Source organism: Miniopterus natalensis, chromosome 10, assembly GCF_054644295.1.
Source record: "Miniopterus natalensis isolate mMinNat1 chromosome 10, mMinNat1.hap1, whole genome shotgun sequence".
Lineage (NCBI taxonomy): Eukaryota > Metazoa > Chordata > Mammalia > Chiroptera > Miniopteridae > Miniopterus > Miniopterus natalensis.
The window spans coordinates 7,848,923-7,872,069 of NC_142090.1; the positions used below are offsets into that span (position 1 = coordinate 7,848,923).

General features: G+C 45.1%; 3 protein-coding genes across 4 annotated transcripts in view; 1 reads left to right on the plus strand and 2 right to left on the minus strand.

The window, feature by feature from the left end:
- The window catches only part of LOC148092173 (putative inactive serine protease 58), a 35,672-nt gene that overhangs the window by 8,657 nt on the left and 3,868 nt on the right, over nucleotides 1-23,147 (minus strand). The gene's annotated exons all lie outside the window — the stretch shown is intronic.
- Nucleotides 5,397-13,129, plus strand: PRSS37 (serine protease 37). The gene is made up of 5 exons (XM_016205058.2): nucleotides 5,397-5,430; nucleotides 9,866-10,007; nucleotides 11,307-11,560; nucleotides 12,143-12,279; nucleotides 12,983-13,129. The coding sequence occupies exons 1-5, from the start codon at nucleotides 5,397-5,399 to the stop codon at nucleotides 13,127-13,129; spliced, it is 714 nt and encodes a 237-aa protein (XP_016060544.2).
- TAS2R5 (taste 2 receptor member 5) lies at nucleotides 21,977-23,104 on the minus strand. Its single transcript, XM_087821372.1, has one exon. The coding sequence runs from the start codon at nucleotides 23,048-23,050 to the stop codon at nucleotides 22,163-22,165; it is 888 nt and encodes a 295-aa protein (XP_087677498.1). The 5' UTR covers nucleotides 23,051-23,104; the 3' UTR covers nucleotides 21,977-22,162.

The window sequence follows — 23,147 nt, forward strand, 5'->3', positions numbered from 1 at the left end:
GAAGAGAATATACATGTGGTAAATAGACACATGGAAAGATATTCAGCATCACTGGCCATTGGGCAAATGAACATTAAAAGAACGAGATACTACTACACATGTAACAGAATGGCCAACATGAAAAAGGGTGACACCACCAAATGCTGGCGAGAATGTAGAGAAAACAGCTCACTTCTACATCGCCGGTGGGAATATAAAATGGTGCAGCTGATCTAGAAAACAATTTGACAGCTTGACATGAAACTAAACATAAAATTACCATGGGGTCAGAAATTGCATTTTTGGGGAATGTATCCCAGACAAATAAAAATGTAGCAGCTTCATTCACTGACGTCCTTCAGTGGGCAAATGATTAAACTATGGTACATCCATACCAGGGAATAATATACACAACTTGGAAAAAATCTCAAGAGGATTATGCTGAGTGAAGTTACATGAATCTTTTCAAATCATAAATGTCACGTAACTCCCATATTTAAAATTCTTTAAAGGCTTTCTCTCACATCCAGGATCTTTCCTAAAACCAAGCCTCCTAGCCTTCAGCCACACAGGTGGTCTTTTGGTTAAACACGTCACACCTGCACGCTTGCTGATTCTTCTGTGTGAATGACCTACTCACGCACGCCCCCACCCCCCGACACATAACTTGGTTAACTACACTCAGTCTGTTACAGGTTTAGGAAGCATGACATATCATTAAGTGAAAGACATGATATTTCTCATGTTTCATGTAAGAAAATTGAGGTTCAGAGAGGCTAGGGTATTTGTCCAAAGCCACTTAACTATGAAGTAGGAGAGCGTTATTGCCTAGTTACAGAGCCAGTCTAATATTATGGGCGAGATACTTAACTGTTCTGTGCCTCAGTTTCCTCAACAACAAAATGAGAGCAATAATACTTATCTCATAAAGTTGTAATAAGAATTAAACGAGTTAATATGTAGAAATCAGGGCAGTATCTATTATATATAAGTATATGCTTTTTATGGTGGTGGTGGTGATTATTATTATTATTATACATTATGTTTTAAAGTCCAAAGAACAAGATCTACTTTTTCCTTTTGAACCTTACAGCAAAATACCTGCTGTCTTTGCTCTTTATGTCTTTTATAAACCCCTATGCTCCCTTCCATGATCCTCTCTCCACCTTCCCTCTGGCTTGCCTCCCTCAAATGTTTCAGCCCAAGTAGGTATCAGACGTTCAGAGGAGGTTTTGAGCCCATAATAAAAGGGTTCCAGTAGGTACAACAAGTGGCTGAGCCTGTGCAGAAAATGACTAGTCAGTCTATCACCGACTTCCCAGACTTCCATGTCCCTGATCCACCAGCTCGCCCCCTCCAACAAGCTCCGAGCCTCACCCCCCAACAGAGTCCTACACAACTTGACAGCCACTCACCAGTCACCATCAGCAAGGTTAACAGGACACACTTCATGTTGCTGCCTGGAGCCTGCTCTGAAGGATGTAGTGGGAACCAACAGACACAACGCAGGGCCAGAACTTACAGCCTGCGCGGGGACTCAGCTGGAAGGGATGCAGGGGATCGAACAGGGTTGAGGGTTCTACAGAGGTCTGTGGTCTAGAGGGCTCTACTTCCCGTCTTAGGCCTCAGCGTGAGCCAGGACAGTAGCCAGGGGAATCTCAGTCTAAGCAAAACTCAGCCCTATGAGACGATGAGTTCCTGGGATCTGAGCTTTATCCGCTCATCTAGGGGAAAGAGTTCCAAAGTAGGAGTCACGTCAACCTTCGGTGGAGTTACAATTCATCCCCAGTTCCTTCCCTTGCCTCTTGGTTCTTTTCACCAGTTCATTCCCCACAATGTGTGTCCTGCACCCCTCCCTCTACATGTCCCATTGAGCCCTCTCGGTTCTGGGCCACTCTGAGGGAGCACAGCTGTCCCCACCCCCCTGTGTGACACTGACTCCCCTCCCCTTTATGCATATGTCACACTCAGCCCGCCCCTCCCTGAGGGGGCTTCCCTTGTGCTGGATTCATACCATGTAACCACAGGCATCATTTGAATAAAAGTTGCCAACCAGCACGTATGCCAGTGGCTCCTGGCGGACCTTTCGATCTGTTCTGACTACACTGCCCTCTCGGGCATGGCCTGCACACGCTCACCTGCACGCATTCTCTCTCTCAGCTTTCTCTCTAGCTGCCTTTTTCAAATTTATTTTTGGTGGCAAAGTGTAACAAGAGTATTACTTAAACAGGAAATCAGGTGGTAGAATGAAACAATAATGAATTTAGAGTCCTATAAATGTGAGATATTCTGTGGAATGAAGCTGGGGACAGATATGTCTCCATATGTATACAGAGTCTATAACAACACTAACAGATAAAGAACTTAACTGCTAGCCTGGCTGGGCGTGGCTCAGCGGTTGAGCGTGGACCTAGGACCCAGGGGATTGGGGTTCGATTCTGGGTCAGGGCACATGCCCGGGGTTGTGGGCTCGATCCCCAGCCGGGGGCGTGCAGGAGGCAGCCGATCAATGACACTCTCATCATTGATGTTCCTATCTCTCTCTCCCTCTCCTTTCCTCTCTCTGAAATCAATAAAGATACATTTAAAAAAAAAAAAAAGGAATTTAACCACTAATTTACAAACATACAAGGAAATGTTGAATATCACACACACACTCACATCATCATCATCACCCATCCATCGGTAAGATTCTAAAGTTATTTTATCGAAGAGAAGCCTTAAGCGCAGTGGCCGTGCCAGCTATAGGTAACCCAAAACAAAGAGAGGGGAAATGAATGGGATTGATGAACTAACAGGAGAGTTCAAGGGCTAAAGTAATACAAAGAGTTATTAGTAATAAAACAAGAAAATCCACACAAGTATGCTAGGCCTTGTAAAAAGTATGTGGGGTGGGCAGATGGGAGAGGGTGTCGAAGAGGGGGTGAGAAGAGTGACAAAGACAAGATCAAGGGAGGTCCCTAGGCCATGCTCCGAGTTTCTTCCTGGGCAGCAGGGAACCACTGAAGAGTTTTAAGAAAAAGGCTGATATGATCTCCTTTGCATTTTAGAGGAAAAACAGTTCCGAGTCAGAGAGAAAGTATCACCTGAGCAACAGTGGACGGGCACACACATTAGTTGGTGTGAGACAGTTATGGCCTAGATGAGGATGACAGCAGCGAGAATGGAGAGATACAGAAGGATTTTAGAGATCCCTCAAAGTAAGATGGACTTTGGGACTGAGCGGTGAGAAAAAGAGAGAAATCAAACAAGTGGAAGGAGGTTTACCTCCCAAAGTAAGGAAAACAGGTGAGAGAATAAATCTGAGAGGCTGGAGGAGTGAGGAGTGTCCTTTTAACATGCTAAACTTCAGGGGCCTGAGGAAGACGCCAACAACGGCTCCTAAGGGGCATCTGAAGATGTGGGACTGGAGGCCTAGGCAAGCGACACCGACTCCGAGCTCATAGACAGGCAGTAGTCCTCAGTGCCAACGTCCTCCAGAAAATCTGTTGTCCTCAGAGATCTCTTCCTAGATAGTGAAATGGCCTTTCTGCTCTTGGCACTCACACTCCCAAACCAGGCCTCAAACTCCCTTCCTGGCCCATAGTATTTCAAAAGATCTGGGAAAAACAACTTCAGAGCCAAGTACAACACTTTCTCAACTTTTGTGTTAGCTAATCCCACCCCCCACCACAGAAAACCTTCCACAGCTCCATGCTGTCTTTGAACCACAGTATACAAGGTGGGGCAAACGTAGATTTACAGTTGTGAGTGCACGAAACACAAAGTTTATTCTTGTATTACTATTTATTCTTTTCTTTAAATATATTTTTATTGATTTCAGAGAGAGGAAGGGAGGAGAGAGAGAGAGAGAGAAACATCAATGATGAGAGTCATTGATCGGCTGCCTCCTGCACGACCCCTACGGGGGATCAAGCCCACAACCCGGACATGTGCCCTGACCGGGAATCGAACCATGATCTCCTGGTTCATAGGTTGATGCTCAATCACTGAGCTATGCTAGCCAGGCACTATTTATTAATTATTGTATTATTTTCCATACAAACAACTGTAAACCTACTTTTTTCCTGCCCCGTGCCTCATAGACCAGCCCTACTCCACAATGCACCTCTGTGTTCATTGTCACATTCAGGAAAGTATGGGCCGTGTCTGCTTTTCATTTCACACTTGAGGGACTTTGTATGAGGGAATATTTTCCAAGATCCATGAATGCTGGTTGATTGGCTGCAGCCTAGAGGATTTGATTAAAAAGCTGTGCCTATCCAGTAGGACCCAGATTCTACCTCCAGTCTTTCCAGGCATGTGTGATTTTGAAAAAATTACTTAAAATTCTCCATTTCAGTTCTGTCACCTACAGCTCCAAAAAGAAAATACCAGCCCAGCCCTGTGTCTTCTCTCCAGTGTTGTTGTGACATTGGAATGAGATTATGGATTTAAGAAAATGTAAACAGTTGTAGTGATACAAAATATAATTAATTTACATCATATTAGACTAACTTAATACAAAATCACCACTAACAATGTCTGTAAAGAATTTAGTTCAGTGCATAGGACTCAGTAAGCATTCGATGGGTGGTAGCTACCTCTTTTTCTCGTTAAAGTGTGCTCCCAATTATTCCAAGGTGACTGAGGCCATCTATGAGTGGCTGAGAAACCTTTTCATGAGGTTAAAAACCATTTAAAGGCCCTGCCTCCTTAACATCACCAACACATAGTGGATCCCAGACCTGATGTAATCTAGAATTCAAACCATTCTCCAAATGTCAAAATAACTTGTATGTGAATGCACTTCATTTCTACATTTCCTTAGCTCAAAGCTGTTGATCAGGATGCCCAGCCCAAGCTGGCCATGATGACTCAGTGATGAAATAGTGATCACAGAGAAAGATGAAGCTAGTGTAATAAAGAAGGGAGGGGCTAAGGGGAAGTATAAGTAACTACTAGGGGGTCCAGAGCAAACCTGGGGGCACTGTCTTCCTGAGCTAAGGTAAAGAATCCTGTCCCCCACAGTCTAAGCCTCAGAAACTCCATGGGGAGTATAAGCCCTGAGCCTAGAGCGCCCTTTCCCATGGGCAGCTGAACCGCTTTTAGTCAGATGAGCTTTTAGCAACAGCAGATAGAGGAACCTGGATCCAGAAGTCTAAGGAACTAGGCTTCTTTTTCCTTCCCTAAAAAATCCCAATAGAGGTACAGCCTTCCACCTTCCCTGGAGCAGAAGGGCCTCCATTTGTCCATCTGGAACCCTCTTCCTCCCCGATTTAAGGCAGGAGCTACTTTCCAATCCTGTTGCCATCGCGTGCCCCCAAGCCTAACCATATCCACTGATCCCACCAGGTGTTCTCAAGGAGAAGGCTGAGCCCAAGTTCCAAACTCTACTGATCTTCCTCCGCATGTCTCAGGGAAAGATCTGGGCTGCTATGAAGTTTATCTTCTGTTTGAGTGTCCTTGTTGGTATGTACCCATGACCTTCTACTCTATCCTATAAGACACAGGTTAGAGTGGGATGGAGTAACGCAGATGCAGGATGTGTGGAGGGTGCAAAAAGAGGGTCAAAAGAAAGGGTCATGGGCAGAATTAGGGTTCTCCCCTCCTCCACCCCATCCAAAGGCTCTCGGGACAGGCTGAGCCCACTCTCCCAGTGCTAAGCTTTGGGGTGGTTTATGGTGTACAGCAGCCTTGAAGAATGCTCCAAGGTGAGTGCTCCCTATTTTAAAATGTGGACCCCATCACCCACAGGGCAAGTCCCAGTGTAGCCAAGGACAGAGAGCTCGTTTTTGGCATCAAAAGCTTCAAGACTCAGAATGAGGGAATGGGGAAGCCAGAAACAGGTCAAATGACAGAGTCCTACCTCCTGCACCCCCTGATTTCCATCAAGTTAGGATGGCAGGATTTGCTGGAGGTGTTTCCCATCACTCCACTGGCTGCCTGGCCGCAACCCAGATTAGCTGTGTGAGCCTGGGCAAGCTCATCGATCTATCTGTGCCTCAGTTCCTACAGTCAAAACGGGGACATTATTACCTACAATACAGAATCATCGTGAAGATTAAATAAACCCATGTGAAGCATGTAGAACAAGGGCTCAGTGTCTTGTATTCTTATTAACATGCCACCTGTTTTCCTTTGGCGTTTCTAACTGTGATCATACAGAGGAGGGTGAGGGAGATGCAGGCCTAGTAGACGTGGGGTGGATTAACAGAAGCACTGAGGGCAGCTGGGACAAGAACAGTGCTCTATTTCTGGTACTAGAATTAGCCTTCCTCCCCTTACTTCTCTAGGTGTTGTTGTTTTTTTATAATTCATTTATAAAAAATATTGCATCTTCACATTAGGAAACTTAGAAATATTAAAAAGTAAAATGAAATAAAATACATCATTCACAGTCTCGCCTCTCAATCAACATATGCTAATATTTGGTTTGAATTTACTCCCACACTTTATTTTATTTATATATTTCTGCATTTAAATGGTTTATTTATTGACCTAGACACAACAAGGTGGCAGCTTAGGTAACAGCCATACCAGCCGCCTCCCGCAACCACATCAGAATCACAACTAAAATACAGAGCCACCATCGATCAGAGCCTCCTGAGATCTGTCTGAACAGAAGGCCCACAGCCAGGGAGCTGAGGAAGCACCGAGACCAGGAGGAGGGGCGGGGACGCGGGCGGATCCGGGCTGAATCCTGGAGAGGAGGCCGCGGGCCCACCCAGTGCCGCGGGGTAAACCCCAGAGGGCATCTCGGCGGTGGGGTTTCCTGGAGGAGTGAGGGGTCCCAGCCCCACACAGGCCCCCAGCCCAGGACTCCAGGGCTGGGAAGAGACGTCCCCACAGCTTTGGGCTGTGAAACCAACGGGGACTGTCCCTGAGGGTCGCGGAGGCTGCGGGAGCCCCAGCAGCTCCTCTAAAGGGCCCGGCGCGGACTCACTCGGACGCTCCCTCTGAGCCCAGCGCCGGGAGCAGCCGGATAGGACCCGGGACACTCGGGGGGAACTAACCTGCCTGAGATCCAGGCGAGAGGCGGAGGGCAGCTTCCTCCCGGGCAGAAGGGCTGGCGGAGGCCATGGCTCCTGTGGCGAGTCCTCGCCGCACAGCCGGCAGGCGGGCGCCATGTTTGAGTCGCCAGCACGTGACTCGCACCGTTGGCCCCGCCCCGTGATTCCCGGAGGCCCCGCCCCCCCCACCTGCAGCTCATCCGGGCCATTCCCAGGGGCTTTTCTGTGCAAGGGGCCTCTCCAGCCTCATGCTTAGGACTTTCCTAAAATCTCTCAAACAAGCAGCAGCGGGCCCCACACGGCTTGATAAGTGGCCCCAGGCCTGGCACTAGCGGCAGCTGCACTGGCTCATAGCTGGGCCTCTCCTGGGCACCTCCAAGCCCAGCACAAGGAGCAGCCAACTACGGTTTGCTGAGTAGCTCATGCTGGGTGGCCCTGGGCAAGGCACTGGCACACGCTGACTGTGCACCTCCCGGGAGGCCTCAGAGACAGTGCACCTGGTGGTCAGGCTCAACCACACTGGATTACAACCCTACCACATCCACAAGTGACACTCAAGGGGCGCACTTGGTGAACACCAAAGCCCCACTGAAGTAAATCCTGCTCCACAGGGGTGTCTCCAGCACAGCAGCTCTCTGGCTGTAGCTGCAGCTGGTCCTCACAGCTGATTGACCTGGGGGTCGGTTCCTCCCAGTGACGCCAACAGCAACCAAGACTCAACTACAACAGGTCAGTGCACACAGGCCACACAGGGGAGCACCTAGAAGGCCCAGCTCAGGGGACTGGGGAGGCTGAGCCACTGGGCCCTACAGGACACCTACTACACAAAGCCACTCTACAAATTCCAGGAGACATAGCAGCTCTGCCTAATACAGAGAAACAAACACCTGGAAGCGGCCAAAATGCGGAGGCAAAGAAACATGTCACAAAGGAAAGAACAGAAGAAATCTCTAGAAGAGGAACTAAATGAAATAGATCCAAGCAAGCTAACAGATACCGAGTTCAGAATAATGGTTATAAGGATGCTCAAGGATATTAGTAAGAGTATGACGAAAATAACTGAGAAAATCAATGACATAATAAAGTACCAATTTGAAATGAACGCTACACGAACTGAAATGAATAATAATTTACAGGGAATCAACAGTAGAGTAGAGGACGCTGAGAATCAAATCAGCAATTTGGAACATGAGGAAACAAAAAACACCCAACCAGAAGAGCAAAAAGAAAAAAGAATCCAGAAATATAAAGATAGTATAAGGAGCCTCTGGGACAACTCCAAGAGCCCAACATTCATATTATTGGGGTCCAGAAGGAAAGGAAAGAGCAAGAAATTGAAAACCTATTTGAAAAAGTAATGACAGAAAACTTCCCCTACCTGGGGAAAGAAATAGACTTACAAGTCCAGGAAGCACAGAGGGTCCCAAACAAGAGGAACCCAAAGAGGCCCACAGCAAGACACATCATAATTAAAATGCCAAAGGTTAAAGACAAAGAGAACCTTAAAAGCAGCAAGAGAAAAGCATTTAGTTACCTACAAGGGAGCCCCTGACTGTCAGCTGATTTCTCAACAGAAACCTTGCAGGCCAGAAGGGAGTGGCAAGAAATATTCAAAGTGATGAAAACCAAGAACCTACAACCAAGATTGCTCTACCCAGCAAAGCTATCATTTAGAATTGAAGGTCAGATAAAGAGCTTCTCAGATAAGAAAGAGCTAAAGGAGTTCATCACCACCAGACCAGCACTACAGGAAATGTTGAAGGGTCTTCTTTAAGAAGCTAATGAACAACAGAATCTGACGAACAAAACAGATCCAGAGACACTGAAGCATGCAATAGACAGTCATATCTCAGAGGGAATAGGGAAGGGTGGTGGGGGTGGGACAATAATGGGGTGAAGGCCTGGGGAGGGGGTGGGAGCAAGGCGAAGGGGGTCAATGGAGGAAAAAATGGGACACCTGTAATAGTTTCAACAATAAAGATAAATTTAAAAAATAGTTTATTGCTTCTTGTTTTTAGGCAATTGAATTACTGAATTTAATTATTACTTTTAACTTAAAGTTACCAATTTTTCTTTTGCTGGTTAATATTCATAAGTAATACTGATACAATTTTAATATGTATGATGTTCCATTTGTACATGTACTTTTTCATTTCAATGACCAACACTACTATATTGGACATTTAGTTTTCCAATGTTTAGCTACTATAAATAGTACTGAAATGAACATACTTATTCATAATCTTTGTGTACATCTGGTTATTTTAATAGAATGGATGCTTGGGGCTGGAACTATCAGGTCGCAGGTGATGAACCATTTATAATTTTTTTTCTTAATATGTTTTTATTGATTTCAGAGAGAGGAAGGGAGACGGAGAGAGACAGAAACATCAGTGATGAGAGAGAGTGATCTGATGCCTTCTGCAAGCCCCCTACTGGGGATTGAGCCTGAAACCCAGGCATGTGCCCTGACAGGGAATCAAGCTGTGACCTCCTGGTTCATAGGTCAACTCAAGTACTGAGCCACGCCTGCTGGGCACCATTTATAATTCTTGATACGTATTTCTAAATTGTTTTTTAAAAAGTTAGAATCAATTCACATTCCTACAAATAGTGAATGAGAGTCTTTCTCATTGTACTTTCCTTGACTGAATCTTATCAACATTCAACAAAAATGATTATTATAAATATTAGGTAAAATGGTATGTCATTTTAATTTACATTTTTATTAGAAAAAATATTTTTTTACATTGGCCAATCAATTACTTCTTTAAAACGGTACATATTCCTTCCCAACTAGGAAACTGTTGATGGTATTATTTTCAACTAGGAAACTGTTGATGGTATTATTTGTTCTAAGAATGTCTTATATATGAAAAATATCATTTTCTCAGGGACATTCTCCTCCGCTCACTCATCTGTGCAGAAAGAAGACAATGCTCCCTATTTGGTGTACCTCAGGTCTCAGTTCAACCCCTGTGTGGGTGTCCTCATCAAAAAAGACTGGGTGCTGGCCCCAGCTCACTGCTACTTACCGTGAGTGTTGGGCATCCCCACCCCCTGCAACAGCTACTACTCATTCTACGTCAGTGGTTCCCAGATAGAGGCCACTTTCCCCCAGGGTACAATTGGCAAAGCCCGAAGATATTTCTGGTTGTCACCGTGGAGCTGGGTGTGGGTTGGGCTCTGCTGTCGGCATCCATCTAGTGAACAGAGGCCAGGGCAAGGAGGCTGCTAAACATCCTGCCCTGCACAGGACAGCCCCACAACACAGACCTTCCCAGCCCAGGAGTCAACAGTGCTGCCACTGAAGAGCCCTGTCCTAGATATTATGCCTCCTCGGTCTCCCAGCAGTTTTTTCAAGTTTTGTACTGGCAATATGAACGTGTTTTATAAATTAAGGGACCAGCAGTTAACTTACGATGCACTCAAATGGGATAAATTGAGGAGAATTTTTTAAAAGCACCAACAACAAAGGTATGGACAAGGGAAACAGGAAAACCACAAAGAATAGTTGAGTAGTCCCACGGTTAGTATTAGAAAGGTGCAGTTACTAACCACCCCTAGACCCAACAGGGCAAGGAGAGACTGGGTACAAGTGGGGAGGGGAGAGAGGAGGCGGGGAGGAAGGAGAGAAGGGAATCATTGTAGAGAGAAGGCCTTACACGAGCTGTAACCTTTGGTCATGAGACACAGCCAGCAGCCAGTCTGTGGCAACCTTGCAGGAAGGGAGCCCGGAGGATAATACTCCAGTCTCACCCTTCTTCCTTCAGTTACTTTCTGGTGCTTCCTACTGGCCAAATCCCATTGATTTAATCCACATATATCACCTTCCAAAGGTACAGAGCAGGACAAAAAGGGTTGGGAGTGGATCTGACGAAGCAAATAGGGGCTGTCCAGCACTCAGGTCATCCCATTCCCTTAACTCCACCAGAATGGACACGCCCCAGCGGGCAGGCTGGCGCTGGTAAGGAGGGAATAACAGATCCGTGCCGGGCATAATTTTCCTCTCCTCTACCCTAGGACACTACGTGAAAACACAGTAGGTGAAGGCTCCACCACGGCTGTGTGAGCAAGGGCGAATTACTTGTATGTGCCTCCATGGCTTCATCTGGACAATGGGGGTTAAAAATAGAATCTACTTCATAGATTTGTTGTGAGTGATACATGAGGTAACCCAGAGCCCAGATGGAGCCCTTGGCACGGTACCTGGCACACTGTAACGCTTGATGTCAGCTTTGGTGATGGTGATGATGATGGTGATGATGATGGTGGTGATGACTGATGATGATGGTGATGATGACAATGATTACTTCCAAACCCTTCTCCCTCCAGAAATCTGAAAGTGATGCTGGGAAATTTCCGGATCAGAGTCAGAGATGGGACAGAGCAGACGATTAGCCCCATCAATATCATCCGCTACTGGAACTATTCCGACAGCTACCCCCAGGATGACCTCATGCTCATTAAGCTGGGCAAGCCAGCCAACTTCAGCCACAAAGTCCAGACCCTCAGCCTGGCCACCAGCAATGTCCAGCCAGGCACCGTGTGTCTGCTTTCAGGCCTGGACTGGAGCAGAGAAAACAGTGGTGAGTGCACCTCCCGCAGCAGGTCAGGGGCATCGGTCGTCCCTCAAGAAGCACCCGAGTCTGCATAGCTGAGGACAGGGAAGAGGAGCCTGGGGGGAGACCAGAGGGACAGACTACACGAGTGGTCTGGCAAAAAGAGACCCGCCCGGGAGTCCAAAGCTGCTCCTTCGCCAGGCAGCCCGATGCCCCGCTGCCTCTTTAGGGCATCGGCAGCTGGATCCACAGGCCAGCTCACTGCCCGGAGCACTGGGGTCCTGACTGTCCACGGTCAGAGGCCCACTCGCGTTGAAGAGCCTCCTGCACGGGCTCCTTTACATGCAGAGGAGGCCTCCGGGAACTTGAGTCAGGTCACCTCCTACCCCTCCGAGCCTGGACATGGAGCAGAAACGAAACTCTGCTCTTTACAGAGACATAGAGGCTATTTCACAATCCCCAGGACTATAGCTCTCATAAATACCCGGGACCCTCTCCCCGCTTTTCTCATTCCCCCTTCTCTTCAGACCACACACAGAGCCCCGGCTGCAGGGAGGGGGGCTAAGGAACAGCTGTGAGCAGGAGGGGCTGTCCCCCTGTCTCCCTCAGGCAGGCACCCTGACCTCAGGCAGAACCTGGAGGCCCCTGTGATGTCCGACAAAGACTGCCAGAAAACCGAGCAAGGGAAAAGCCACCGCAACTCCTTATGTCTGAAGTTTGTCAAAGTGTTCGGCCGGATTTTTGGGGTAATCTTTTCTCTCTATTCAGCTGTCATGAACGTGTAAGTGTCTAGTTAATTACTTAATCCTGATATTTAAAAAAATAGAAGGCCCTCATCCTCTTGGAATTTTTTGAGAATCTGATAAGGCTTCAGGAAGCTCCTGTTGTTTCTTCAGTAATTGGCTCTCCTTACAAATGTCTTTTTTTTTTAATTTTTAAAAAATATATCTTTATTGATTTCAGAGAGAGGAAGAGAGAGGGAGGGAGGGAGAGAGAGAAACATCAGTGATGAGAGAGCCACTGATCGGCCGCCTCCTGCACACCCCGTGCTGGGGATCGAGCCCGCAGCCCGGGCATGTGCCCTGACCGGGAATCGACCCGAGATCTTCTGGATCCCAGGTCGATGCTCCACCGCTGAGCCACACCCAGCCAGGCACAAATGCCTTTATTCGTGCAAGGGCTTCGTGTAGTACCAGCAGTTAATAAGCCTTTTATTCTCATAGCCGCAAGTGGAAATGGGCATCGTGACCAAAATAATTCACGCATTTCACAAACTGCAGCTGGCTTCACCAGTTCACAGAAATGGGGTTTGACTCACAGTACATGTGAGTCCTAAAGAGGACGACCCAGCACGCTACCTTAGGCAGGGCTCACCCAAGCTGGGGACTAAAGGGCTGGTCTGACCATCTCTCTCTCTCTCTCTCCCTCTCTTTGCACCACCTCTGCCAGGAAGTGGCTGTCGCCACTGTCATCTGCAAAAACAAGCTCCAGGGGATTGAGGTCGGACACTTCCTGGGTGGCGACGTAGGCATCTATACCAATGTTTACAAGTACCTGTCCTGGATTGAGAGCGTCACTAAAGACAGGCGTGACTAAGGACAGTACTCCCGCTGCAGCCCACCATCTCTACCACTAAATCTGCAAGCGCTGTTTTCCCCAAACTCAAAATAAAATGTCCAGATAGAAATATTTGGATGCATCGCACCAGTGACCTGTTTCCTTATTTGATGGGAAGAACTGGGAACAAAAGACGAACTGAGCACTTGCTGCACTACCCTGGGGGTCACTCATTTAATGCTCATAATAAACATTTAAGGTTGTCTTTTATCCCCACATTACAAATGAGAAAATCGGGACTAAAAGAGGTTACTTAACATCATCCATAGCTGGTAGATATCAGAGCCTGGCCTGGAACCCCCAAATGTCAGGTTCTCAATCCCACGCTCTTAGCCTCAAAGTTTTAGGGGAGTCCGTGTGGCATCACAAGAGATGTTGTCTTCTACTTTCCTGCCACCTCTCTTATCATTCAAAGGGCTGGAAGCTCTCACTTGTGGCTAAGATCCTGGGTGCTGGAATAAGCTCTCCTAAGAATGGTCATGCTCGATCCCACTGATGTACTGACTGTAGTGTCTAGCAAGGAGGGAGCTAGTGGGTGGGCAGAAAGTGAAAAGCAGAACTCAGGAAAGAGTCAACAGCCATCAATGAAGTCTGAAAGGAGGCCTGGCAGCTCCAGAGAAAGGTAAATAAGTCACCTAGATCCAAGAAGAGCATATTCTCAGGGCAGCAGCAGAGCTCAAGAGGCAGAGATGGCTGAGAGGAGGCGAAGGTTGGGTAGAAGTCGGACTTAGTCACAGATCATGAGATTAACAAGGTCAAGAAAGTGGGTACCAGTCCTCCTGTTGAGAACTGGGTAAAACACCTCTCTTGATATCCCAAATCTGGAAGTGATAGAGAAATTCTGGATACTCAAGAGACTGGGGCATATAAGACAAGGATGGGTGAAGTAATTTCCCAGCAGAAGATATAGGAGACAACCACACCCTATCCTTGGGCAATATTTTCTATTCCCAAGCTTTAAAATACAATCTTATATTTTAATGATTTCGGGGTTAGGCATAAAAATGCCTGCCCCATAAAAATATCCACACCCTAATCCCCAGAACCCAGGAAGATGGTATTTTAATGAAAAATGCAGCTTTGCAGATGTGCTTATGTTTATAAACCTTCAAATGGGGAGATTATCCTGGATTATCTGGGTGGGACCAACATAATCACATGGGCCCTTCAAAGTAGAAGAAGAAGGCAGGACACTTGGCCAGAGAGATATGACGAGAAAAAGAGGCAGTAGAGGCTCAAAGCCTGAGAAGGACCTGACCCACCACGGTAAGCTTTGAAGATGGAAGAAGGGGACTACAAGGCAAGAAATGTGAACAGTCTCTAGAAACTGAGAAGGACCTCGGCCACCAGCCAGCAAGGACATGGGGACTTCAGCCCCCTCTTAAACTGCTCTTTCTAAAGTCACCAATGACTTGTCTATTTCTAAATCCAGAGGTCCCTTCTCAGCACTCCCTTAATATTATCAGCATCACTTGACAAAGTTAGTCATTTCCTCTTTCTGAAAAGTTCCTTTACTTGGCCTCTAGGATATCATGATCTTTTTTCTATCTTCCCCACCGGCTACTTCTTTTCAGTCTCCTTTACTGATGTCACCACATCTCTGTAATCTCTTAACATCGGAGTTCCCCAAGTTTAGGTCTTGGACTTCTTCTTTTATCTATATATACCCACTTCCTTAGTGACCTATACCAGTCTTATGATTTTTTTTTTTTAATATACCTTCATTGACTTCAGAGAGAGGGAGGGAGAGGGCGAGAGAGAGAGAGAAACATCAATGATGAGAGAGTCATTGATCAGCTGCCCCCTGCATGCCCCTGACTGGGGATCAAACCTGCAACCCGGGCATGTGCCCTGACTGGGAATCAAACTGCGATCTCCTGGATCCTGAGCCACACCCAGCCGGGCTCTTATGATTTTAAATATCTCCAGTTTGAACTTTTCCCTTGACTTCCAGTCTCATAAGTTCAGCTGGCTACTCAATATCTCTACTTTGATATCTAATAAACATCTCAGACTTAACTTGTCCAAAACTGGACTCTAAATCTTACCCCCCAGATCGACATGCTTCACCCACTGTCTTCCCCAGATAAGCTGATGGCCCGTGCAAGTTACTCAGGCCCAAAATTATAGAATCTTTTATTTTTCTCATTTTAAAATTCTTTAAAAAGTGGTATGACTGTTGAAAGGATAATATCTATAACACTGTCTTATGGAATTCTCAGTATATATTTTTCAATATTATTAGCCTTTTTATTATTGTTAACAATATTACAGATGTCCCCCAATTTTCCCCCCCTTTACCTCCTCCTTCCAGCCCTTGCCCCACCCCAGGCCTTCACACCATTGTCTGTGTCCATGGGTTATGCATATATGTATATAAGTTCTTTGGTTAATCTCTTCCCACCCCACCTCCCACTCCCCTCTAAGATATGTCAAGTGAAATAAGCCTGCCAAAGAAAGACAAATATCAAGTGATCTCACTTGTAAGTGGAATCTAATGAACATAATAAACTGACAAACAAAAGAGGTTCAGAGGCATGGAGACATGCAACAGAATCACTTTGATTCCTCTCTTCTCTCATAGCTCATGTTCAATCTATAGCTAAATCCTGCCAGTTCTACCTTCAAAACATTTCAGCAATCCTTATGTCTTTAATTTCTTTAATATATCTTTTAGTGTATAATTCAGTGGTTTTACATATATTTACAGAGTTAAGCAATTATTGGCCCTATTTAATTTTAGAATATTTTCATGACCCCCTAAAGAATCCCTACACACATAAGCAGTCACTACCCATTTTCTCTCCCTTTTGCCACTGGAAACCACTAATCTACTTTCTATCTCTATAGATTTTCCTATTCTGGAACTTTCATATAGTAAATGCAATCATATAATACATAGTCTTTTGTGACAGGCTTCTTTCACTTAGCACAATGTCTTCAATTTTTATATATGTTGTAGCATGTATGAGCACCCCTTCCCTTTTTATGAGTAATATTCTATTGTATGAATATATACCATATTTTGTGTATCCATTCATCAGATGATGGACATGTGGGTTGTCTCCCAGATGTAATGGCATCTGCAATGACAATGCTGCCATGAACATTCATGCCCAAGTTTTTGTGTGGAAATATATTTTCTTTTCTCTTCAATATACACCTATGAGTGGAATTTCTGGTTCACATGCTAACTGTATGTTTTTGCTATTTTGAGGCACTGCCAAACTTTTTTCCAAAGTGGCTGTATTAGGTTATATTACCAACAGTAATGAATGAGGGTTCCAGTTTCTCCACATCTTCATCAAATGTATTATTGGGGGGGGGGGGGGAGGAGGTATTTTTATTTTAACCATCCTGATGGATATGGAGTGGTATCTCATTGTGGTTTCAATTTGCACTTTCCTAAAGACTAAGGATGCTAATCATCTTTTCATGTGCTTGTTGGCCTCTGGTATATCTTCTTTGAAAAAGTACCTATTCAAACTCTTGGTCCATTTTTAATTAGATTGTCTTTTTACTATAGAGTTGTAAGAATCTTTATATTTCCTGGATACAAGTCTCTTATCAGATATATAATTTGAAAATATTTTCTCCCACTCTATAGTTTGTTCCTTTCTTGATGGTGTCCTTTGAGGCACAAAAGTTTTTTAAATTGTTGAAATCCAAATTATCTATTTTGTTGTTGTTGTTCCTTGTATTATTGTGTGAATCTAGAAACTATTGCCTAACTTAAAGTCACGAAGATTTATCCTACAGAGGTTTTTCCTAAGAGTTGTATAATTGTAGGTATTATGCTTAGGTCTATGATATATTTTTAGTAAATTTTTGTATACAGTGTGAGGTAAGGATCCAACTTCCCAACACCATTTGTTAAAAAGACTTCTTTTACCACTGAATTGTCTTGGCACCCTTAACTAAAATAATTTGACCATAATTCCATAATTGTGATGGTTTGTTTCTGGACCTTCAATTCTATTCCATTTATTCATATGTCTCTCTTATTCTAGTACCGCACTGTTCTGATTACTATAGCTTTGCAGTAAGTTCTGAAATTAAGAAGTGAGAGTCCTCCAAATTTGTTCTTTTTCAAATTATTTTGGTTATTATGGGTCTCTTACAGCACCATAAAAAATTCAGGACCAGCTTGTCAATATCTGAGGGGAGGGGGGAAGAGGCCAACTGGATTCAGATAGGAATTGTGTTGATCTGTAGATCAATTTGGGGAGTACTGATATCTTAACAATATTAAGTGTTCAAATCCATGAACTTGGATGTCTTTCCATTTATTTAGGTTTTTAATTTCTTTCAGCAATGTATGGTTTTCAGTGTACAAGTCTTGCACTTCTGTTAAATTTATTCCTAAGTGTTTTATTCTTTCTATACAATAGAGAGCCTACTATTATAAGTGTGTTTTCTCAACTTCATTTTTTAAATATTAATTGCTAGTGTACAGGTATACAATTAACTTGTGTATATTGATCTTGCATCCTTGTAATCTTGCTTACGTTGTTTATTACTTTTAACAGTTTTACTGGGGATTCCCTAGGATTTTCTAGATACAAGATCACGTCATCAGCCTTTCTCTTTTATTAATCAGTGGATTTTTTACTTTGTCTTTTCAAAGGGCAAACGTTTGACTTATTAATATATGTAAGTCAAAAGAACAATACACTCAAAAGATCATTGAAGAGAATTTAATAAATAATTTATAAAGGTGTGGGCAGGATTAAAGGAACTAGCAAGGGATGGTGAAGCACATAGATATTTAGGAAGACACTGCCAAACCATATTTATTGGGCATTTCTAGTCTTTTCTCTAACTTCAATGATTCCTTGTCAATGCAAATGCTTAGTTACTTTTCCAAAGAGTAGCATGACAATAACATTAAAGGCACTGTAGTAGGATAATAATATAAAATATCTATAGCTATTACTATGCACCAGGGACTCTTCTAGGCACTTTACTTATATTACTTCATTTAATCCTCATGGCAAACTTACAACAAATAAGTCTTCCTGCCATGAAGTAATATACATGTTCTCATAAAACGTCTAACTCTGCAAAATCATGCACAAAAATTAAAAGAGCTTATGAGGAAAATAATGTTGGAGAAGGCTATCGAAAACCTATGCACCTTTGTAACGCCAACACTAACGGCAACAAAACCAATCCACTAAAACTCCTAGGAAGAGCTATCTCTGCCTTTGCACTCAGCAACCATCCTTCAGCGTTTAAACTGGGGCTTGCTCTTTCCAGGTACAAATCTTTAACGGCATTACTCTCTAGAGGTGGGTTTCATTACAACTAAAAATCTGAACCATAGTACAGTCTTATCTAACAAGGAACTTTTTAAAAACACAAAAGGAATGTTTTTCAGAGACATAATCCTCACTCATCATTTCGCCAGTAACTCAACCTTGCGTAGGATGTGAGGTTCCTGAAGCTGCTCCACCAGCTCCCCCTAAAGGAAAGCACTCCAGCCAAACTTGCAGCTTTTTCCTGGAATGCTCCTGTATTGCTAAGGCTTTCGTTTTTTGTGGGGGGAGGGGGGTTATTTGTTTGTTTGTTTTTAATGTATTTTTATTGATTTCAGAGAGAGGAAGGAAGAGGGAGAGAGAGAGAGAAACATCAGTGATGAGAGTCACTGATCCGCTGCACTGTCACAGTCAGAAACCCAGGCCTCCCGCCGGCTCCATTGCTCGGCATTGAAACAAATGCCTTGTCTCCCTGGTTTCCTCTCGCCTTCTGGACCCACCCAGGTTCTTTGCGCTGACCTTCCTGCTCACTAATTCACCATCAGCTGTACCGGTTCTGCTGCTTAACCTAATTGTTGAGCATATTTTTTCATGTAATTTAAAAATACATAGTTCAGAAGCCAAAGGGGAATCAGACTGGTCCTCTCCCCAGGACCTGTCCGCTAGGGCAGGAGTGTGACCTAGAATCAGCCAACCAGAGGCTCGTGGCCAGGATGTTGGACCTTGGAGCTATGACCCAAAGGGACACATTTGCAGAGGCAGTGAAAGTGTCCAGGACCAATGCCCACAGATGAGATGGGGGGCGGGGGGTGCCAGCACCAGTCCTGCACAGTGACTTGGTGGTGCTCTCAGTTGTTTAAACCCTCTTGGCTCCCATCCCGACACTGACTCTCCAGCTTCCCAATGATCCTCTGAGACAGCTGATTTCTTCCAACAGATCTATTTTCTCCATAAGTCACATGAAGGTGAACATGAGTTGGGTCCTGGGAGGATAGGAGGGTTGAAGCACTAATTTCTTCCTTCTACACAATTCAGATTCTGTAGATACTATCATAAGTTATGGTTCAAAGAAACAAAGTTAAAAAAACATATTACTTTAAAGTTTTAAAATGAATGGCTGGTAGAATGACAAATAAGTAAAACCAATCGGATTTAGGGGAGGGTGAGAGATTGGGGATTAAGCAAGATCACCTCCAAACTTTGATGAATGGGGCTCAGAAGTTACTGCTCAAAGTGGAGAAACCAAGTGAGAGAGGCGAATCATATTATTTAGAGCCGTGAACATAATCGCGAGAACTAGGACAAGTGGTAAAACAGGACTATATTTGGCCAGCGAGAGTGGAATGGGCAAATGTCGCAGCTCCATTTCTACCTTTCTCTACCATTTCAGCTTTTTTGAACCCTGCACCATCACAGATCACACCCCATGAGAGCAAGGGAGGCAGGGCATATCTGCACCCACCCACACACATGCATGCACACATGCACACATGGAGCCAGCTGCAGCTCCCCAGCTCCAGGAATGCAAACTATAGAAGATTTTGTCACATAGGAAGCAAGTCAAGGACACAGATTTGCCTCCAGATTTGTTTTCTTAGGTAAACACAAAGCAGCCTCACACCCAGAATGAGCTAAATCATGTACAGAAAGGGAAGGAAATCCGATCCAAAAAGATAACTGGGAAAAACACAAGTGCTTTGTCCCTAAGAACAGCAAGTCTTAGAATCTCCCATCTGTCGTGATTTTGGACCTTGGCTCCCAGGCATCCCACCAAGACGAAGCTTGCAAGATTAGTTGCTTATTTCATCTGTTTAAAATTACTCATAAACTTGAGCATTCCACAGGCTGAGGCCAGCATAAATTCTTACAAGCATGAACAAGAGGGACTTAAGGTTTACTGGAAATACACAAGACTCAGAGTCCAAAAGTCTGGAACTGTTTTACCTGCATTTTTACCAGTTGATAGTTGATGATCTTGAGCAAATCATCACTCCAGCCTAAGTTTTTTCATCTGTAAAATGGGCTTAGCATTACTAACTATATAGAGCTGCTATAAAATCTAATGAAATTATGGACTAAATATAAGAATACTTAATAAAATGTAGTCCCCCCAAAATGTTAGGTACTGTCATTATCATTATTACAATAATTGGTCAACAAAGGACATCTATATGAACATAGCCAGGACATAATGACAAATTCATCCTGCTACTAAAAACATAACCAAGGAGAAGCATCTCTCTACCTGAAAGAATGGATCATCATTCCCAGAAGACAAAAAACACAACACACAACTCACAGTGACATTGGCGGAGCCAGCTCTCCCCTAATGACTGACATCCACGTGGGCCTAGCATGCACCTCAGTCCACAACCTTCAGTAAGGAAAAGACACATGTTAGAGAAAAGAGATTAACAAAAGCAGATTAGCATGGTGTGTAAGAAGTGGAAAAACAACAACAACTGTGTGTATTAAGTATTGTCCATTAGATTCCAGACCACCTAGCACTGAACCAAAAGCAATGTGTTGAAACAAGGCCAAAACTTAAGGCTGAGAAAGTGCCTTAAGAAAGAGATGTGGGGTTCAGGGGAGGGGAAGGCAAAGCTAGCTCTTCAGGAAGGTAGCTGATGCCAAGGAAAGAGCCTTGGACCAGAAACCGGGATACAAAGTTCTGGTCCCATCATAGCCACAGGCTGTCTATGAACCTCTGAGCCCTCCATTGCCCTCTCTGGGCCTCAGTTTCTCTATAACATAAAAGAGAAAGAAGGATTCTGAGACTAGTCAGCACAGCAAATCAATCATTTAGAAAATATTTATCAAGTGCCTATTATGGGCTAAATAGTTTTCTAGGCACCAGGAACCTAGGAGAAAACAGAAACAGACACAGTTCCTGCTGCTACAGATTTGACTCCCTAGATGCTATCCATCCAACTCAAAGACGTGGCAGGCTCCAACTCCGCCTTCAGGCTGCGGAGAGGCCTGTGTGGACAGTGAGGATGGTAATGACCAAAGGGGACGCGGCTTGAGCTCTCCAAGGAGCAGCGTTCCTTCTCAGAGCAGAAGCAAGTGCCCGCACTCCCGCCTTGCCCCACTCCAGGATGGGACTTGGAAGCTTAACACAGATCACGGTAGCCAACTGAGTTTTAGGGCTCAGAGAACCTTCCAGAAATATAAAGATGCTTTATTTTGTTTTTTAGTTAGATAACTGGACCTGCTACCTTAAAGAAATGGGAAAATTATTAAATACATATTTCTTCTAAAAGCTTATCTGAAATGACATAACATTAATGGATAGGTGAAATTTCATAAAAATTCATAATCACTGTATTAACTGTCCTAACCTCTGTTTCTTATAATAGGAAAAATGTAACTTATATATGTAATTAAAAAGAAATGAACTACTTATTATATATAAACGGAACACCCCTTTGACCAACCATCAAGCCCCAGCATTGATATCTTTTTCCTCTCTTTTTTTTCGTTTTTATTTAAATTTTTACTGTTGACACTATTGCAGGTGATCCCCCATTTTCCCCCTCTGCCCACCTCCACCCAGCGTTGGTTTCCATAATACATTAAAATACTGTACTTTGCATTGCCAGGAGAGAAATAGTATTGATTTTTATCCTGCATTTCCTGTTGCCCATTTGTGTGAAAGAAGGAAAATTTTAAGAGCTGTAAGAGCCTCACAGGGAGCTATCAACAGTGTCTCAAAAGAGTGCCCTGCCCAGCACTTTCCCTGCAGTCCCCGGCCTCAGGGCCGCCAGGCCCGCACTGTCCGCAGCGCTTTCCTGCAGGCCTGCTTCAGCCTGGGGTTCCCCGCGATCAGCGTGACGGAGTGCAGAGAGGGGTAGGCCGCCATGAGCGTCTCGGAGATGAAGACCGCGGGGAGGTTAACAGGGGGGACCCTGGAGGTTATGGAGTAGGGACTGGCCACCATGTAAACCAAGTAGAGCACAAGGAAGCAGACCAAGGACTTCAGGACGGTGACGTGCGCCTTGGCCCGGGCATCACTGCGGCCAGCCATCTGCCCCTTCATCTTCCGGTGGTGTCTGTACAGAGACACAATCAGCAGCCCCGAGGAAAGAAGGAAGACCACGCAAGGAAAGCCGCTCCCCGAGTTGAGCTGCAGTACATACAGGTAGTGCCAGTTTGAAAGGGGGCGCAGAAAGCTGCTGTTCCCACGGGAAGGGCTGGAGGACTGTCGGCGAACTTGGGGTAGAAGTAGCAGGTTGATGAGGAGGCAGCCCAGAAAGCACCAGGCACTCAGGAGATAGGCCCTCTGCTTCAGCCACAGGTAGGCCGGGTGCTCGAAGGTCGTGATCTTCAGGCAGTAGAAGACACTCAGGAAGGTGGCAAACCACAGGCTGGCCTGGCTCACCACCACCCAGAAGATGCTGAGAGAGTGAAACCAGGGGATCCCCTGGAAATGCGGGATCAGGATCAAGTCCACCATGATCTGGCACTGCAGGAGGATCCGGCAGCCAGCCAGGCCCAGGACAATGAGGTCGTAGGAGGACCACTTGAATTTTCTGGCCCATTCTACAAAGCTCCAGACCACAAGGATGCCATTTCCAACCAGGCCAATGAGAAATTCGGCCACGGCCACAGCCATCAGCAGCCCCAGGGCGGCAGCCTGCATGGCTGGGGGAGGAGTCTGCTTCTGTGCTGATGAGCGTGTGCCGCCCCTGGCTGAGCTTCAGATGCCCTGGGAGGGACCCCACACTCACGGTAAATTT